The sequence below is a fragment of the Eublepharis macularius genome, chromosome 1 (genome assembly GCF_028583425.1).
Source record: "Eublepharis macularius isolate TG4126 chromosome 1, MPM_Emac_v1.0, whole genome shotgun sequence".
In the NCBI taxonomy this organism is placed as follows: domain Eukaryota; kingdom Metazoa; phylum Chordata; class Lepidosauria; order Squamata; family Eublepharidae; genus Eublepharis; species Eublepharis macularius.
In genome coordinates, this window is record NC_072790.1 from 228453885 (window position 1) to 228474363 (window position 20479).

The 20479-nt window shown below is 43.6% G+C and overlaps 1 protein-coding gene across 2 annotated transcripts in view; it reads left to right on the top strand.

Annotated features, from left to right (window-relative positions):
- The first annotated feature begins 14387 nt into the window (after positions 1-14387).
- NAALADL1 (N-acetylated alpha-linked acidic dipeptidase like 1) overlaps positions 14388-20479 on the top strand; it is a 35959-nt gene continuing 29867 nt past the window's right edge. For both annotated transcript variants that reach the window (XM_055001333.1, XM_055001341.1), the window contains exons 1-4: positions 14388-14684; positions 16893-17065; positions 19305-19426; positions 20061-20183. In XM_055001333.1, the coding sequence (XP_054857308.1) occupies positions 14461-14684; positions 16893-17065; positions 19305-19426; positions 20061-20183 (642 nt within the window). In that variant the 5' untranslated portion in view covers positions 14388-14460. The remainder of the gene's footprint in view (positions 14685-16892; positions 17066-19304; positions 19427-20060; positions 20184-20479) is intronic.

Genomic DNA, 20479 nt, shown 5'->3' on the forward strand with positions numbered 1-20479 from the left:
TTGTTGAACATTCTTATAGGTTTTCTTTCTTCTCTGTGAAATATGGGAAGGTAACATTATACAAAACAACATGCTTGCTATCAGGAGTCATTTCTTAGAAAAAGAGCTGGAGGAACTCATTAGCATAACTTATCAGCATAACTCATTAGCATATGCCATGCCCCTTGACATCACCAGAAGTGTGTCATTAGCATAACTGATTTGCATATGCCACTCGCCCTGACATCACCTATCCTGGCTGTTTTGGACCCAATCCTGACCAATCAGGGCCAAAATTGGGCCCAAAATGGCAAAAAGAGGCTGAAAACGGCTGGAAAGGAGCCTAAAATGGTCAGGATTGGGCCGCTGCTGAGTGGGAGAGTGATCCACCACCTGTCAGAGGCCTGATCCGGGCTGTTTCGGCCCCAATCCAGGCCAAAATGGGCCCAAAATGGCCGAGAGTCAGGTGGGCGGGCTACCTGACCTGTGACCTCTTTGGAGAACTGCTGGAACTGCGTTCCTGCATGTTCTCCCTCGAAATGAGCCCTGCTTGCTATTCGCATTGTAATTTTGAATTTTGAAATGACTGCACATATGACAACTCATTAAAATAGGTTGCTATTTTTCTCCCTCTATTGCAGATTAGAGGCTAAGGGAATGGGGGATTTTCTTACTGTTACTAACATTTTAACCTGCTCTCTTCCGAAGAGGTCAAGGAAGCACACATAATTCCACCACTTTTATCCTCCCAAAAACCTTATGAGGTAGGTGAGACAGAAAGATAGTAACTGGTCCAAGGTCAACCCAGTAAGCATTGTGACTGAGTGGGAATTTGAACTCAAATCTCTATCCACCACTCTAACCACTACATCAAACTGGCTTCTCCTAACACCATGTATAAAAGACTGCCTGCATAGTACTTTAACTGTCATGGCTTCTGTGTATGGGAATAAGTAAGGTAAGGGTAAGGTAGTACCTGAAAGGCTTTACTAGAGAAGTGAACTTTAAAAAAAAACCCTGTGTATCTACACCAGACTTAAAATGGATTTTAAGAGTTAGTCCTTCTCTTCAGGGAATCCTGGGAACTGTGAGGGGCTGGGTATCTCTAATGCAGAATTCTTACCAACGTCACCAAATTACAACTCCCAAGATGACACCAAACTGTAATTCTCAGTTCCTTTGATTTAAAATCAATACAAAATTATGGTCGAAAGTGCGTTAAGTCATGTCTGACCGGCCTGTGGTGTCTCTTCAATTCCTTGACCCTTTGCAGATTTCAGGACTGCTATTCAAATCTGGCACGGAGCTCCAGCATAATGAGAAGGCCGAGTCGCCTGACAGCTTTTGTTCTCTGCACCTCTTGGATGTAGCACCCCCTCCTGCTTTCATGGACGGGACCTCTGAGGCTCACACCACACCGAGCCAGTCTGACTCAGCCACCGAAACCAGCAAGTTAGGCTGCAGCTCTGAATCAGACACAGCTGCCCCCAACGGAGAGGAGACCCCGCTGCTGGGCTACAAGGTACCCAGTGAGCATTGCAGGAGCCAAACCCAGGTGACAGCCTTCACTCCTTGGAAACAGAAGTCCACAAAATTCTCTACTGAACACGTCAACTCGACCGAGAGCGAGTGCAGCGGGGAGGAAACTACTCCATTGTGCCCCTTCCCAACGCCACGTTTCTTATACTTGAGGCAAGAGGCCCTGGTGGCTCCCTCAGCACCTAGCAGTTTCCCTCACTTGCCTGGCCCAGAGTCTGTTATCTTTGGATTGGTGCACCCTCCTTCGCCCCCTGACCTTCCACCAAACAGGCAATTGAAGCTAGTGCAAGAGCTCAGCAGCTCTGAGAGCTCTGATGACGGCGAGGTCTCATGGTGTCCAGGCTTGATGGAGAATACACCGGGAACCCACCTGGATTATCAGACGGCCCAAAAGATGTTAGACAGCCTGCTCCATAAAAGTTCTGAGCTGGAGAAAATCCAGGCGAAGGAACCCTTAAAGATTGGCAGGCAGGGAGGCGTTAACTTAGCTGGTTACCAAGAGGGGAGTGAGCCAGGCCGAATTTCAGGCCACCAACACCGAATTCGCTACTACCAGGACTTCACAAACCCTGTCGAGGAATTGCTGGAGGGGAAGAGTGATCCACACTCCCAACATGGAAGAGGGTCACTCCAAAGGGGTGCCAAGGAGGAAGGTGTGGGGCTGGAGAGTATTCAGGATTCTACGTCACTCTGAAGGAGGAAGACTACTACCGGTGTGAGGAGAAAGCACTTACGCGCCATGCTCCTTTTCCCTCATTCCAGATTATTTGGGGAAGTGGGTTACAGTTACTCAGCAGTGAGAAGCATGTGGAATACAGGAACTTTTGCAAATGCCTTCATGTGTTTGGTCTGAAAACAGGTTCTGGGTTACATCCAATTTCCTGTGAAGCCCTGACAGACCCTTGCTGCTTCTCCCAGGACTGTCTTTACTGTGGTCGTATCTCCCTTAATAAAAAGAATGTGAAGCTGAAGAATAAAGCTATCTGTCCTCGCTCTTGTGTGTAAACTTTTGTAGTTGGGGCAGTAAGTAGCTAGGATGGTAGTTTGAGCTTATGGGTTGGATTCTGCAGTTGTGTTCTGCTAACAGTGGTGCCTTCCTCCAGCACAAGACGCATTCTTTTGCGGCATCAGGGAAAAGCTCCTTGTGCTGAAGAAAGGTGCTGCCATTAGTGGAACAGATCTTCAAGATCCAATCCTTTTAATTACCACTGTTGATAGGCTAACAGTATAAAACCTGCTAGCATTCTAGCCATCGCTGTTAAGAATTAGAGCCATGCAGCTTCAAAATTTGAAATGCAGGCTCTGCTTACACCCCCCCGCCCCCCGTTCCCTTACACTTCCTTTGCACAAGGATTCAGGCCAGTCATCCACCACCAGAACCAACATCTTGTCAATTGTGTGACGTTGGTTCAGTTCAGACACCAGGCAAAACCGCAGTTTAATTCAAACAAGCTATGGTTAGTTTGATTGTCCGATAGAGGATGCATACACATAATGTTATTTTAAAAGTAACTCCTGTGGCCTCCATTTTACAGAATCAGGCAAGGAGCCATGAGATTCATGGTGTTTAGTTTTGCTACAATATGGCTGCCCCACAAAAAATACTGGGCTAGATTTACCAGCTCTCTCACACAATCTCTTTTGATTCCCCTTCTCATCCCAGCAACTGCCCTGTGTGTGGCTTTTGTCCACATGGACCCCTTGATTCACAGCATATTTTTTAAGGTAAAAATGGGTTCCCTGTTTGCCAGTAGAAAAATTGGTAGGATACAGACCTCTATTTATTTTACTAACAAGGTTTCTATCCCACTTTTCTGCTCTCATAGGCCCCTTACCTGGATGGCCCAAGCTAGCCTGGTTTCCTCAGATCTTGGAAGCTAAGCAGGGTTGACCCTGGTTAGATTTAGATGGGAGACAACCAAGGAAGTCCATTGGTGCTACACAGAGGCAGGCAATGGTGAACCTCCTCTGAATATCTTACCTTGAAAACCCTATGGAGTCACCTTAAGTCAGCTGTGACTTGATGGCACTTTCCACCCCTCGAGGTACCAAGATATCTAATAAATTAAAACATACGAATTTAAATCTCATCTTAAAAGCCATTAAACCCAAAATACAAATGCATCATTAAACCAATTTAAAACCAGAGTTTTAAATAAATGCAAAAGGTTAAGTTTAGTTAGTTAGTTCATTCAATTTCTAGCCTGCCCGCTCCGCAAGCAGGCTCAGGGTGGGTTACAACAACAATAAACACAAGTATAAAGGATAAACAATTTAAAATCAAGAATCCAGAAATATATGATACAATATAGATTAATGACACTGGGGAGGGATGCCCAAGTAAAATAGAATAGTCTACACGTACTGGCAGAAGATGGTAACAGAAGGGGAATTTCCCCAGAAAGAGAGTTCTGGAGTTTTGTACCAAGAATTTATTTTGAAATCCATTACATTTGGAGTACTTCCTTTGTCTCTGCTCCATAGCTTTGCTTTAGAGTGTGGCTTTGTGTTCCAAATCCCAGTTGGACCATTGTGGCTATTCCCATCCTGTTTATTCCATCTCTGTCCTTCGACAGCTGTCAGTAGTTGATCAGTTGCCCATCTGTCCTTCACACAGGACTTCTCATTCCCATGAAAAGAAACAGAGGAGCCAGGTGTATCACAAGAGATGCTGAGCAGCGACAGTTATGAACAGAAAAGGATAATTTGAGTCTTGTAGCACCTTAAAGATCAACAAGATTTCCAAGAGTATAAGCTTTCCAAGCTCCCTCCTTCAGATACAAGTAGCAATGGAGATCCCTAAGCCCTTATATTCCAGTCAGAAGGTGGGAGGGGTGTTGCAAAGAAGGGAGTCAGGATGCAAAGGTACAATGCAAAATGCAATCGGCTTGATTAGAGCAGGGCAGAAATGCTTAGGGGTAGGAAATACAGAAAATCAGCATCTGTAGTGTGATAAGAATCTTATGTCTCTATACAGCCCTTGAGGCAGAAAAGCCAAGCAAAGTAACAAACCCTGGAATGTTGCCAACTATGACTGCATCCAGAAGTCAAGGATTCTCCATTTTCTCTTAATTGTCACTCTGAATGCAGTGGCATTCACCAGCGTGGGAGTTTTCTGTGCCTTTTTCTTCGTCAGCTACCACTTTCCAAAACAAAACAATGGAGGTCTACTTAAGAATCACCTTGTTTTGATCATCTGCTGCCCAGAGTCTGCCCAGTTGACAGGATATTATGAGACGACATTGATGGCCGAGCTGTCATCAAAGGAGCACATTTGGTGAGTTTGCAACCAGAGTTTTACCACACATGGTCATCATGGTCAGGGCTTTTTTTCTGGGAAAAGAGGTGGTGTGTTATGACCTTTACTTTCACTAGGGTAGATTTTGCCTTTAATCTTTCCCTTGACACCCTCTGGGTAGTTTGCTGCCACCAGGTATATTATATTCCAATATTTTTTATTTAGGTTTTCCCTTTGGTAACGTTCCTAAGCGTCAGGCTCCTTCGTGGTTCTATGTGGCCCTGAGGACAGGAATGGGATATAGCAATGACAGCTACACTGGGATATAACAAAACAAAAATAAACTTTTATTTAGTCAAGAAGCGTATCGGTTTCATAAACGTAGTTCTTGGTTCTTAAAGTTACTTCATTTACTCTCATTCACACAGCTGGCCTCCCTTTCCCTGACTGAGTGTCCTTTCACAAACACGCTCAGTTCAGGTTCCACACAGGTTATATTTCTCTCATAAACCCTTCAACATATTCAGGCAGCAGCACACAGCTAGCCTGCTTTCTTCTGACTGAAACTTTTCTCTCTGCCCTGTCAGTCTCAGACTCCATTCACTCCGCCCACACTATCAGTCATCAACCAATCATATCACTCACTCATCCCTCTCTTTCACCCCCACTCTTCACTTATCTCACCAAGCATTTAAAGACACATGCACACATTTACTTGAAATCATTACATGGTGGAACTCAGGACCGCACAATGATGTCACTTTGGGTCAGCTGGAACAAGGGGGTAGTTTTTTAAAGTTTAAATCGCCCTTGGCGAAAATGGTCACATGGTCAGTGGCCCCGCCCCCTGATCTCCAGACAGAGGGGAGTTTAGATTGCCCTCTGCGCCGCTCCAGCGGCATGGAGGGCAATCTAAACTCCCCTCTGTCTGGAGATCAGGGGGTGGGGCCACCGGCCATGTGACCATTTTCAAGAGGTGCCAGAACTCCATTCCACTGTGTTCCTACTGAAAAAAAGTCCTGGTCAAGGTTATGGCAGAGGGCAAGTGAACATATGATGATTTTGATGCTGAGCAGTATGCAATTTTACAAATAGGAATTTATTGTATGTGGCCATAGGCCATTGGCCTTTACAAGTTAAAAACATATTTACAAAGTATTTACAACTCTAAAATTTCTGAAATTACATCTATCTCAAAAAACTCACATCCCGACATAAAAATTACATTTTATTTCAACAGACTGCTTTTTTAAGAGCCACATTTGCTCTAATTTTTCTGGCTAAAGCAAAAAGCACTGTCCTGTCGGAAACAAAGGGATCCACATCTGACAGCATAAGTTCTAGTTTGTCAGAATCAGAAAAGGAACCTAAACTCTCTAATGTCTTTGCCAGAAATTTATTTCTGGGCTCCAGGTATAAAGGGCAAACCAAAACATGGTGGGGAAGAGCTTCCACCGAACTTCCACATAAGCAAATGAGTCGTTCCTGGGATATTTTTAGATACCTTCCAGCGAGTAGTTGTGTTGACATAGTTTGGAAGCGCAGAGATGTAAATGCTGTTCTGAGGTTATACGCTGTTATATCTACCAGGTACGAGGCTCTGAGATGATCTTTTTTAATAGTTTTATACCATGGAGCAAATTTTGATTGAACTACTAATGAATAATCAATGTCCCCATTAAACACCCATTCCCGCAAGTCAGAATTATTCCCCAAAGATCACAAATAGTCTGGAATGGTATAACAGGAGAGAATATTGTTGAAAAATTCGGCGCAGGCTTTGTTTTTGCTTTGCAACAGGTTAAAACTAAGTTTACCAAATGAATTGATATTTGTTAGTAGATGTTTTTTCCATGATTTTAAAATGGCTAAATGAACACGAGCCCTGATTGAGGGGGAGGCCAAGCTCTGTCCACATCAGAGCCGCTGGCAACCCCTTTGGCAGTGCTAGAATTCACCTCAGAAAAAGACTTTGGATTGTTTCCAGACCAGTGAGTGTTTGTTCTTTCCAACTCTATACCTCAATACCATTAAATAGCTGAGAAATAACTTTACTGATGTAAAGTTTTACGACTGGATCTATAAGAAAACCTCTCCTGGTATAATAGAATCTCATTATTATTCCAATGGTCTTAAAGGCTGAGGATTTTATATAAGCTAGATGGATGTTCCAGTTCAAGGTATCACTATATAGTAAACCCAGATATTTATAGGTTTTGCATTGCTCAGTTGGAATGCCATGTATACTCCAAAGAAACCCTTTTGGTCTTTTCTGGAAAACGATTACTTTAGTTTTCATGTAATTAATGGTAAGTTTCTCTTCTTTGCAGTATTTGCCCAGATTATACAAGAGCCTCTTTAAACCAGTTCTTGTTCACGAGATTAGGACCATGTCATCTGTGTATCATAGAGTTTAAATTTTCTGATGGCCTATAGTAGGCGAGACAAATTCTAGGCCAGATAATCTCAGTACGATGTCGTTTATGTACAGGTTGAATAGTAAGGGAACCAGTACTCACCCATGCTTTACCCTTACCCACTGGAATCTCACTAGAGCCTAAGAGGCCCACTTGGACTTTTGCATAGGTATCTGAGTGTAACTCGCGGATGAGAACCAGCAGTCTTTTGTCAATATTAGTCTTTGCCAATTTCTCCCAGTCGGTCTCTATCTATAAAATCAAAAGCTCTGGCCAGGTCACAAACACTGCAAACACAGAGCTTTGGTTGATCCATTCATAGCTGAATAGGCCAATTGACATAATGTTTGGCAATGGTCTGTTGTGCTTTGGCCTCTTCTAAATCCTGCTTGGTGGGGGCATATAAATTGGTTATTGGTTACCCAGCCCTCTAGCTTTCGAAACGGATATTTTCCATACAGTTTTGATGTAGTGTCAAGAAGGCTTATGGGGTGGTAATTGTATGGATCAGTTTTGTCCCCTTTTTATGAATGGGGATCTACTATGCTGGTTTTCCAGCTGGCTGGAAATATACCTGAGTTGTTTATCTGGTTAAACAATTTGGCTAGTATTGGAGTCTACCAGCTGGGAAAAGCTGTTATCAGATCTGTAGAGATCAGATCCGCCCCTAGAGATTTGCCAGAAGCTAATGATGTAATTAGTTTTCCAATTTCGGTCTCCATCATTAAGGGCCACTCTGGTAACGTATGTAAGTTAATAGCAGAGACCCATTACCTTGATCTTGACAACTCAAATGTGGATGGGAAAGAGTCATAGATTTTGGTAAAGTGCGCATGCCAAATATTTCCAGGTATTTGTGTTTCTAATTGTTGAGGGGGTTTGCCTAACCGAAATGAAACCAGCTCTCCAAAGCGGGCTTCTTTTTTTTCAGAGACAGCCTGGGCCAGTTCATTCCATAAATATTTAGCATGAGTGATCTTTTTGCTTTAGAGTAGGCTCTTATATTGGGATCTTAGTATAGTTAGTTGTTGTATACTGGATGCCTCTTTGCTATGTCGAGTTAACCTCATTTGTCTAACAATTTTTTTCCTTGAAAATTCTACATTCTGAGTCAAACCACCTGTTTGAGGGGTAAGATTGCTGTTTTAGAGGTCTGTTGTTAATAAGTAGCTGTTTAAGAGTTTGAACTCTCTCTTCATACTGTTGAATTGTATTAGTGTCCGATTGAAGTAAAGCTTGTCGCTTGATTTTTAGATTGGTCTTCTCAAAGGCTAAAGCGATCGTGTTTTGTAGTTTCTCTGTCCACCTGCGTCTCCTGAGACCGGGAAACATATCTTCAGTGGATTCAGGAGTTAGGGCCAGAGGAATTCTACTCTTAAAATTTATCACTAGTTTTAGTGGGCAATGATCGCTTGCAATATTGTTGCCCACTTCAAAATAGTTCACTTGATCCAATAGCGTGGAGGAGACAGCTATGGTGTACTAGCATGCAGAGTAGATAGGTATGTATAAGAACCTCTTGATCTGTCAAACGTTGTACCATACAAAATATACAGGTTGAACCAAGAGAGCAGTTCTCAAAATTTCAGTCCAGATTTGCTAATTACAGGGTCTGAGGAGTGACAGTCTAAAAGAGAGGCTTGTTTAGCAACCTGAGCATAAGTGTCCATACAGGTATCAAGGTTTCCCAGGCCAATCCTGGCATTGAAATCCCCACCTAAAATCATCTTGGCACTGGGATACAGTGATGTTAAGTCTGCAATAGTTGTAAACAGCTGGTCCCATAATTTTCCTTTATCCTGAGATCTAGAATATTTTGGGGGTAAGTAAACATTAACACACAGTAAGGTGCCTATGCACTGACCCTTAATTAGTAGAATCTGAATGTAGGCTGAATCCACATTACCTTGGCGCGTCCCGGTGTTGCACTAAATATTTGCTAAACACACGGAAGTATAGTGTCTTTCTAGCGCGATTCAGAAATCGCGCTTGAAAGACGCTATACTTCTGGGTGTTTAGCGAACATTTAGTGCAACACCGGAACGCGCCGAGGTAATGTGGATTCAGCCATTGTTTGGGCAAATGCTTTCTATGACTTGGATTTCAGCTTTTAAATCGACCATGATAAACACTGCTAAGCCACCACTTCCCTGGCCTCGAGAATGAGTCTTAGAGCCAAACTACAAGTGACGTCTTACACAGGTTGGACACTAGTCGGCTTCCCTCAAGTTTTGATGGGAAATGTAGGCATCCTGGTCTTGCAGCTGTAATGGAGAGCCAAGCTGTAAAACCAGGGTGGCAAATGCCCTAAAGCTCTGCAGAGTTAGGGAAGTAATATCCTGAATCCAAGTTTCCTGTACAAATAATATATCAAAACTACGCAAAAATATTAGAAATTCTGTCATGGAGTTTATTATTCCACCACCCCCACCCCCAATTTCCATAACAATAACTTTAATGGTCAGTCTGTTGTGATTTTATCCCAATCTCCTCTTGAGTCATGGAGAATACAGTCGTTTCTGGGTTGGACTCCTTTGTCCGAAGAGTTTGAAATGTGTGCTGAAGAGTGATGTGTTTCCAGTTTACATTCCATCAACTGACTGGTATCTGGCTCCCAGTGATTTCCCGAGCCGTCCAAAGCAACACCAGGGGATGGAATTGTAGCCAGAGTGCCCAGGTTCATTGCGGCTGGCTCATGTTCTGGGTGATGTGGTTGCCGGCAACTTTCTTCTTGGGATTCTCTTGCTGGAGGATTGTAGAAGAGCTGCCTGGGTTCCTGTTGGTATGAGGGGAGTTGGGAGAGTTGTCATCTCTGAGCAGTTCTCAAACATGTTAGACCCTGAAGAGAGCTTTGGCCCTTGCTGTATTAATTCATCTTTTGTTCTCAGGAGCTGGTCTCTCATCACTCCTAATCTGGTGGTAATCACAAATTGTTCAGCAGGCGGAAGGGCCAAGAAAGAGTTGAGTAATTCCTCTTCAACTGAGTTCTCAAGAGAGGAGTGCGCTGACACAGGTTGTGTGGTGGAGCTCTCAGCCTCCACTAGAAAGTTGTCATTTTGCCAGCTTGGTAGCAAAGAGTTTAAGAACAAATTGTTAATAACCCTAGCAGGGAAGATCGGAAAATTCTTTCCGACGTAGCAGTAGGCTAGGAAACCTGGGGCTGCCAAAGGTGAGGAGAACCCTTTGAGCCTGGTGTAGGTTATTAAGGTCCTTAAGTGGCTCTACCAAAATTAAGTCCATGGATAGTGGATTTTCATGGAGAAGGGCTCTTAGGTGGCAATTGGCCCTTCTTACCGAATTCCAAGATAACATATGGCCTTTGTAAGTGCAGACAGTTAGGCACACTTTACAGGGCTGTAGCTTTAACTGAGATTGAGCCTTCTCAGTTTGCAGCTGCTGAGCCTTGACCTTTTTGGAGTTTCCTTCTCTGGGGAGAGAAGGCAGTTCTCCAGCAGTGGGTCCAACAGAGTCTATGCCAACTCTTGCGTGCAGCAGAAGATTCTGAGTGAGTTGAGTAAATTGGTCAGTTTTAAGTTCCATTATTTTTAATCTGTCAAAAATGGATTCCACCGTTTTCGCTGTTAGTTGCATGGAATCGAATAGCATGATATTGGGGGTTCTGTTGTTAACAAGAACATAGTCGTTTGCTGCCGGCATGGGTTAGCTCCCCTCTCAACTACACAATTAGTGTCCTCTTCAATGTTTATTAGGGGGGTAAAGCAATCCAAAGGTGGAAAAACAGAGGTCAGTGTGGATAAACTTGGCAGGGAGAAAGTCATCCATTTTAGTCTGTTTACATGCTGGGGGAGAAAGTAAATCTTCTGTGTATAGGGTTGCCAGCTCCAAGTTGGGAAATTCCTGGAGATCCAGGGGTGTGTGAAACCAGGAGAAACCTGGAGAAAGTGGGGTTTGGGGAGGGAAAGGACCTTGGCATGGCATAATTCCATAGAGTCCACCCCCCAAAGTAGCCATTTTCTCCAGGTGAACTGATCTCTGTGGCCTGGAGATCAGTTGTAATTCCAGGGGATCTCCAGCCACTACCTGGAGGCTGGCAACCCTACCTGTGTAATGGGCTCTTTTAGAAGCTCCCATTAGTTGAAAAAAAACTACCCCCCACTAGCTCCAAATGCAGAGAGAGAGGGGAGGGGAATGCTGCAAATCACCAAGTCAAGCTCAAAGTTTGTTTCCCAGTTCTTCAGTTGGGAGACCACATCAGTAACTCCCCCCGGTTGGTTCAGCAGTGCCTCCAGGCTCCCCAGCTTTGGGCTCTCGGCACTCACTCTCCGGAAAAAAACAGTCTGGGGGAAGTAAAAGAAACTCTGAGGTTCGCTATGAGGTTCACTAGATTCAAGCCAGCTGTAACTTATCAAAGCTCAGCACAGACTCTTATCTTAGAGCCAAGTAAAAGCAGGAGCAGCATGCCTGTGTGTCTGCTCAGTCAGGATGCCATCTTGGATCCACCTGAGCAGTATGCAAGGTCAGCATAAAGAGTGTGGAACGGTTTTGCCAAGCAGTGTGTCATCCTAGACCATTTTTTAACCCTCTCAAGGAAAAAAAACCCTGATTACACTACTTTGGAATTGGGGTCAAAATGATACCAACTTACAAACCAAAAAAAATGGAAACCTGCTCTCTCAATCATGGCATTAGGGGCTAAGAAAAATATCAGGCCTCAAGAATAACTTTCTTCAGCAATGCAGGACAAAGAAGTGTAAAATTTGGGATTGGGGGCCAAAAATACCCCTAATTGAAAACATCGAATCCTCTCAGAAATGTAAATGGGGTAAAATTGACCCCCACCACTTTTAAAGCACAAGAAACAGTTTATTTTAAAGGAAGCAATCATTTTAAAATTATAATACTGAAATTGCCACCATGTGTGACTTGCCCGCCGTTGCCACCATGTGTGACTTGCCTGCTGCTGCCACCAGGTATGAGTTGGTGGGCAAAAAACTCCCACTGATGACAGAGATAGGTAAACACCTCCACAATTGTTTTGCTTACCTTTTGGTGTGAGCATGAAATGCTCAAAAATTCCCAAAAAGTATTTGTTGAGCATTTGGTGGGATTTTCACAAAATGTACATGCCTCTGCATATAGAGAAAAGTTATTAGCTGCACCCATCCTACTAATTCTTGCTCCTTCCAAAGCTCACAAATTTTACTTTTCCAAAGGGGAGAAGGTAACCCTTCCTGGCTCTTTAAACAGAGGATACCCCCTGTGTGGTGAGCCAGTATGGTGTAGTAGATAGAATGCTGGCCTGGGATCTTGGAGACGGAAGATTCAAATCCCCACTGTGCCATGAAGGCTTGTTAGGTAACCTTCGGCCAATCACACTGTCTCACAGGGTTGTTGTGAAGATGAGGCGGAGGAGAAGAGCATGATGTAAGCCACTTTGTGTCCATATTGGGGAGAAAGCCCAAGGTATAAATAAACAAGATACTAACTTTCCAATAAATAACTACTCTCAAATTTCCTAGCGTGCCTTCTTGCTGGTGTTGATGGGAATTCTAGTTTTTGCGACCTCCCAAACTGAAAGGCTGAGAGGAGGACAATCAACCACAGTAACCCAGTAAGTTTTGAGCAAGTGACAAGAGCAGCTCCCCTTAACTGGTTGCCTATATAAAGATAAGTGCACCAACTGCATGAATACATTGAAAAATGAATTGCAAATTGTGTGTAGATTCTCCTGTAATCAGCAAGGTGGGGCTCATCCTTTTGGGGAGAGGAGCCTGTGGCTTAGTGGTAGAACATCTGCTTGGGCATGCATAAGATCCCAGGTTCAATCCTGGGCATCTCCAGCTAAAAGGATGAGTTAGTAGGTGATATGAGAGACCTTGACTTTAAGACCCTGGAGAGTTGTTGCCAGTCTTCGTCGGCAATACTGAACTTGATGGACTGATGGTCTGATTCAGTATAAAGGCAACTTCATGTGTTCATATAGAAGGCACCTGATTCCATCCCTAGAATCTTCAGTTTTCAGAAACGTCTGAAGTAGCAGGCATTGGAGAAGATCTCAACCATCTGAAAGCCATGAGAGGAGCCACTGGCTGGAATACAAAATACTGAGCAAGATGGATGCCTGAGTTTGTCTCAAGCACTTTTATTCATTAATTGAGTCATAGTTCAGCGGTAAAGTGCCCGCATTGTATCCAGACAGTCCGAGGTTCAGTTCTAAGAATCTTGATGACAGCGCTGAGAAAGACCTTAGAGAGTTGGGTCAGTTTCACACATGACCCTCAAAATGCCTTTCAGCCTTACTCCACTGCTGCTTTTGTGCCCACGAGAAAAACAAAATATGCAATTAAAACAGTGCAACTATCAGCTCTCTGGTGTGAGAAAAATAGAAAGACCTTTTTAACCTCTGTTATTTGTCCTGGTTTCTGAATGGGTTCCCCCTCGCCCTCCTGAGTTTTAATCCCTGATTTGGCCTGTTAAAAGATCTCAGGTAGCTTTTCTGTAAAAGATTGCTTTCTGCTTGACAATTTGAAGAGCTGCTGCCGGTCATAGGAGACAATACTGAATAGCAGGGGTCAGCAGTCAGACTTAAAGAGAATGTTAAAGAGAATTCTATGATTCAGAATTTATTTATTAGTTTAGATATTTATATCCTGCTTTTCTCCCCAATGTGTACCTAAAGTGGCTTATAACATCCCCTCTTCCATTTTATCCTTGTAGCAACAATCCTGTGAAGTAATTTAGGCTGACAGAGAGTGTGACTGGCCCAAACTTGGCCAGAGAGAATCCATGTATTTATTTATTATGTATTTACTTCATGTATACTCTGCCTTTCACCCCAGCGAGGACCCAAATTGGATCATATAATTCCTCTTTTTAGTCCTCACAAACAACCCTGTCAGGTTGGTTAGGCTGAGAATATGCATTTGGCTCAAGGACACCCAGCAAGCTTCCTTAGCAGAGTGGAGATTCAAACCTGGGTCTCCCAGATCCCAGTCCAAGGGAATTTGATGAGAGTGAAGGCTGAACATGTGATGGGAAGAGGCATGTTTCCTTATGAATAAAGTGGCCTGCTTTAGAGAGTTATGCAGGTGAACATCCCCCTCTTCCATCTTACCTCTCTGTGCTCTTTGGACACATTTTACCTCTGTTCATCTCATTTCCTGTATCAAAGAGTGCCAAATTCTTTTATCAGCCCCTCCCAGCTGATCAAAGGGCATCTCTGAGTAGGAGACATTACCCTTTCTATCCCAGCCAAGTAATAGGCATAGGGTTGGAGTCGCCTTTGTTTCCATAACCAGCCTTCATTTTCCTCTGCCACTGGGAGACATGGTAAAATGCAGCAAGAACTGGGAATATATCCTTGCAGCAGTGCTTTCTGGAGTTGGGCTGCTGACCATTGGAATCTTGCTGGGGCACTTTGCAATCCCAAAAGGCACAGATGAACCTGAAGCCCCCAGCTGGGTTCATAGCCTCTTACGAGATCTGGATGAAGATCTGCTCCAAGACTTCATGAACCAAGTGGAGGCCACTCGCATCCGTGAGAACCTCAGGTAAAGTTGGAAAACATCTCCTAATGTTTTAGTTTGGGTGGGTGCGTGGTGGGTGGAATCATTCTGGTGGGGTGCCTCTGGTGGTATGCCTCTTTAATCCAATTTTACCTTTAAAAAAATAACCTAGAAAAAAATTATTACTAACCCACTTGTCCAGATACATATAGAGTAGTTGTTCTGACACAGTGGCAGCTCAGAAGAAAGGAAACATCTCCTTTCCAAAAAGGAGTCATGTGTACATCTTAAAAACTAATAGATTAACGGTGCCATTTTAAGATGAATTATACCCTCAAAGCCCAGTGTTGTGCTGTTGTTCAGTTATTGTGACTGGAGTTAATGTGGACTGGGGCCCATCATTCATCTGATAAAGTAAACTCTAGCCCATAAAAGATCCTGTCCCAATAGATCTGTTTTCCTGCAACAGACTAACAGACCGAAGAAGTCCAGAGCTGCTATGCAAATGGAGGCAATAGCAAACCACCTCTGAACATCTCTTTCTGGAAAACCCGACAGGGCTGTCATAAGTCAAATGCAATTTGAGGACCACAGTATTTTAAAATGAAGGGAAGGTGTTTAGGGTCATTTAGAATGTGATAGTGATTTATAAAACAATGAATATAGAGAGTTCTAAGCACTGCCACAGTTCATTTGCCACAGGATGTGACAAAGGCAATGGTGAATGGCTTTAAAGGACAATTAGTCACATTAATGGAAGACAGGTCTATTAATAGCTATTAGCCACAGTGATGAATTTATGGAATTTGTAACCACAAGATGGTGCTGATGGCTACTCATTTTGATGGCTGTAAAGGGAGATTAGATCAAATACATATTATCTAACAAGGGCTATTGTTAGGTGAAAGAAACCTCCTTTATCAGAAGAAGCATACCTTGCACACCAGATGCTGGAAGACAGAGCACAAAAGAAGGCCCTGCTTTGCAAAGCTTCATGCCCTGCTTTGCAAAGCTTCAAAAGCCACTAACCACAGTTGGACACAGAATGCTAGCCTGCAGTCATTCAGTCTGGTTGTTGTGGAACAATTATAAAAGATACCTTACAGATGGTTCACATGTTACAAAGTCCACATAGCAGACACATAGCTGCCATAGAGACTTTGAGTCAGACATGCACCTGGAATTCTGTGCCAGAAATTCAGTTTCCAGGTGTGCGGTGCCCTGATTGAGATTGGGATGGTGCACAAGGATAAGGAGATTCACACACACACACCCCTCAGCACTGCCCTCCCATTTTGTGATGCCCATGGGAGCATCCATTGGCTCCATGGAGGAAATTTACTTGTAATTATTTCTAAGCCGCCCTGAGTCCATTTGTGGGGAGGGTGGGATTTAAGTCAAATAAAATAAATAAATAAGTTTCCTCAGTGGGAAAACAGCAGCTTTCTGGGAGCATTTCAGAATGGGGAAATGGAGCAGAGGAGAAGACTGAAGCTCCTTCTCCTATTTCACCAGAGTCCTGACCCAAATCAGGTTCCTATGGTTCTAGGACCTAAGTTCTCAGCTGGGAACTCCCAGAGCACATCTGTAGTGAAGTCCACGTGGTGAACACAAGAACTTCGTAATACGTGAATTGGCCCTTTTAAGAAGTAGTTCCTAAAGTGCTTATTTTCCCTTTCTGTCCTTGTTTCCCTTTGTGTTGTGTGCATCATACATTAGATGTTGTTGTGAACTCTAAGCCAGTTTGAATGCAGTGGCACAAAGGCCAGAAATACACCACATAAGTAATATTTTGAACTAGAGAATCAGTTGTTAGCTTTATGTGGTGAATGTAAGGTTCAAAGTAGCAGTGTTTGCAATCATTGTGAATTCAGTAGCAGTGTTTGCAATCATTGTGAATTAAAAAAAATGTTTTTACTTCATATATATCCCACCTTTCTCCCAAATGGAGATGCAAAGTGGCTTACATCATGTTCCTGTCACCATTTCCCCTCACAACAACCCTGTGAGGTAAGTTAGGTTGAGAGTACGTGACTGGCCCAAGGTCACCCAACAAGCTTACATGGCAGAGTGGAGAATTGAACCTGGGTCAACCAGATTTGTAGTCCATTACTCTAGCCACTACACCACACTGGTATATTAAGAAAGGAGGAAGCCAATGGCTTTAGGATGCTGAATTCCAGCTCAGATCCCAAATTTCCTCATGTGCTACTATCCCCAAACTCACCAGCTAGTCCTGTTTTCTCACATTAGGACTTTGTCCTCCCAGCCCCACATGGCTAGCACTGATGGGGACAAAGAGTTGGTGCAGTTGCTGCTGAGTCGCTGGAAGGACCCTAAAACTGGTTTGGATGATGCCACAGAGGTGGTCTATGATGTGTTCCTATCTTTCCCTGACTCGGAGAGACCAAACAGTGTGGCTGTAGGTGAGTGCCAGACATGGGCTTTTGGGGAGGTGGCAGGAAAGGGATGCCTACCTGTTGACATTTGTTTAAATGGCAGAGATCAGCAGCCACACATCACTGGAAATTGCACTATAGCAATAATTTGCAACTGGCTTCTCTTGTCCATTCAGGGAAAACTAGCCTGCAGGCAGCATGGTGCCCGCCAATGTGTTTGCTGGTACTTGCTTCTTTCCCAAAGCAAACTGCCTGTCCTGGCTTTTGTCTATTTTATTGGAGTAGCAGGTGCTTCAGAAGAACCTAGGAGGCATCACTTTTATGCCTGCAGAGAGCATCCGTTTAGAAACAGCTGCCTTCACCAAATGAGGATTTTTGTCTTGGGAATTCTATGGAACCTGTGATTGGACTCAGCCCCCATGGCAGCTGTTTTGCTATGATGCCTGCTACTTGTTCTCAAAATTCCAAAAGTGGCCTCAGGTTCAATCAGAACCTCAGGGGAACCCTGAGCTAGACTGTTAAATCAATAATGAAAATCAGATCAGGAAAACGATGTAGATAATAGATCCAGAGGAGTTAGCCGTATTAGTCTGTAGTAGCAAAATCAAAAAGAGTCCAGTAGCACCTTTAAGACTAACACCTTTAAGACTTCATCAGATGAAGAGAACTTGATTCTCGAAAGCTTATGCTACAATAAAATTGGTTAGACGTAGATAATAGTAAGTTATATTTGTATACTACCAGGACAGTTTGCCAAATGCGTCTCATTCTCAGCATGGGTTCTCATCAGCAGTGGCACTGGAAGCAGGAGATATCTTGCTTCATAGCTCAGCTGCTAAGCCACTATGCCACAATGCCTGTTTAGCCTGGAGAGGAGATGATACGATAACCATCTTCAAGTACTTGAAAGGCTGTCATATAGAGTTGTTTTCCACTGCCCCAGAAGATCGGACCAGAACCAATGGGTGGAAATTAAATCAAAGGAGTTTTCGGCTAAACATTAGGAAGAACTTCCTGACAGTTAGAGCAGTCTCTCAGTGGAACAGGCTTCTTTGGGAGGTGGTGGACTCTCCTTCTCTGGAGGTTTTTAAGCAGAGGCTAGATGGTCATTTGACAGCAGTGCTTATTCTGTGAACCTAGGCAGATCATGAGAGGGAGGGCAGGAAGGGTTACATCAGTGCTTAGTTCTCATGGGCCTTCTTACATGCCCAGAGTAAGGCTGATCACCACCTTGGGGTCAGGTAGCAATTTTCCCCAGACCAGTTTGGCTAGGGATCCTGACGGCATTTTGCCATTTTCTGGGCATGGAGCAGGGGTCACTGGGAGCGTGGGGAGGGGAGGTAGTTGTGAATTTCCTGCATTGTGCAGGAGATTGGACTAGATGACTCTAGAGGTCCCTTCCAAGCCTATGATTCTATGAATGCCCCTAGCAGGCTAGCATTTTCACTTTAAAGGCAATTTTTAAAATATGTCATACTACCATAACAGAAGGCTGAAATGTAAATGGAAAGATATTATATTTAGTTTGCAAATTATTCTTTGGACATTTACAGCTTAGCTCTCTGGCAAATGTGATAAGGTCTGCTTGTAGCACCTTCCTTTCAAGCTATTTTGGAAACTCAGGTTTAGCAATGATTTGCTTGACAAAGTTGCAAAAGATCTGCTTGCAGCACCTTCACTGTGGGAAATCAGTAGCTCAAGATTAGCAAAGTTTGAAATCAGTAAACCTTTGCAGGACTGAGATCTGAGCTACATGACACCTCAAGGATGCACTTGGAAACATATCAACGTTGTGCTAAAAAGTTCTGAGTTCAGATTCTGATCGCCTGTCTTGATCAGCACACAACAACCTTATGAGGTAGGCTAAGTGGTGATATGACTCTGGGTTTCCCTAATATGAGCTTAACATGCTAATGCTACAGCAGCTTTATAGCAAGGAAGTCCTAAGGAATACAAAACTAGACAGGATAAAACCCAAATTGGCAGATTCTGTTTCAAAGGAATGGGGATAAGAGAGACTTGTCTTAAAATTTCATTCTGGTGAGGCAAAATCTGTGATAGCAAAACAAACATTCCAGTGGCACCTTAAAAACTAACAACATTTATTTCCTTATGAACTTTTGTGAGTTAGAGCTCACTTCCTCAGATATGGAAGCCAGGTAAAGGTATCGGTCCAATGGAGTGCAAATGAAAGTACTCTAAGGGTTAGGGTTGCAGATTACAGTTTGGGATGCCCTGGGCAAGTTCTCCTCCTCTTTTATGACAGTGTTGGAAAATGGCACCCAGATCTTCATCTCCCGGGAGAAAGAGGAAAATCTTACAGTAGACCAGGCTGACCCAAGAGTGGTCCAACCCTACGCAGCTTATGCACCTCCAGGGAACCCTCAGGTACAAAGTGCACAGTTTATCCTACTATCTAATCTCTAATCTTACTATCTAATCGGTGGTTGGAGTTTGCCCTCTGTAAAGGCTGATCAAGGACAACACCTTAGGATCCTATGATGGTTGCCGCATCACTGTGTGCTCATCTTAAGTAGTGCCCTGTTGTTGGCATTGTTGCTAGGTCAATAGCAGTGCGCTCCTAGAAGGGAAAAATTGCCCTTCTTCCTTAAACTGAACTAGTGGCAGATAACTCTTTCAGTAAATGCTTGTCTAAGGGCTGAATCTGCCAAGATGAAACCACCCTTTCTGGTTGCAAATCTAAGGAACACTCAAAGGTGGGGCTGTGGCTCACTCAAAGGTGGGTTCTGGAGTTCTCTTGGAATTACAAGTGACACAGTTCCCCTGGAGAAAACGGCAGCTTTGGAGGGTGGACTCTGTGGCATTATACCCCACTGAGGTCCACCCTGCCCACTCCAGGCTCCATCCCAAATCTCCAGGAATTTCCCAACTTATAGTTGGTAGCCCTACCCTTTGGCCAGTCAGCCCTAAATTCTCTGAACTGGCCTTCATTTATCATAGGATCTCTATTTCCAATCTAGGGTACTGTTCTTCTGCTAACTTAAAAAAAATTATTCTACAGGGAAAACTGGTCTATGCTAATGAGGGTAAACTGAGTGACTATGAAGAACTCGTCCGAAACGGCATTGATCTGAATGGCACAATAGCCATAACCCGTTATGGAGGGACTGGCCGAGCCACCAAGGTGAGGAAGACCTACCTAGAGGCATTCAAGTTTCTCCTTTGATATTAAAAAAACCACACTAACAAAATCCTGAATTTTTATCTGTTGAGCTCATGTACTGATACACTCAATAGACTTCTGAAGTTGTTGAATCGAATGATCAATAGCCTTATATTGTTGAACGTTTTCACGGCCGGAGAACGATGGTTGTTGTGGATTTTCCGGGCTGAGAGATCTCTGTCTTTCAGTGCTACACCTCTGAAGATGCCAGTCACAGCTGCTGGTGAAACATCAAGAACTACAATGCCCAGACCACA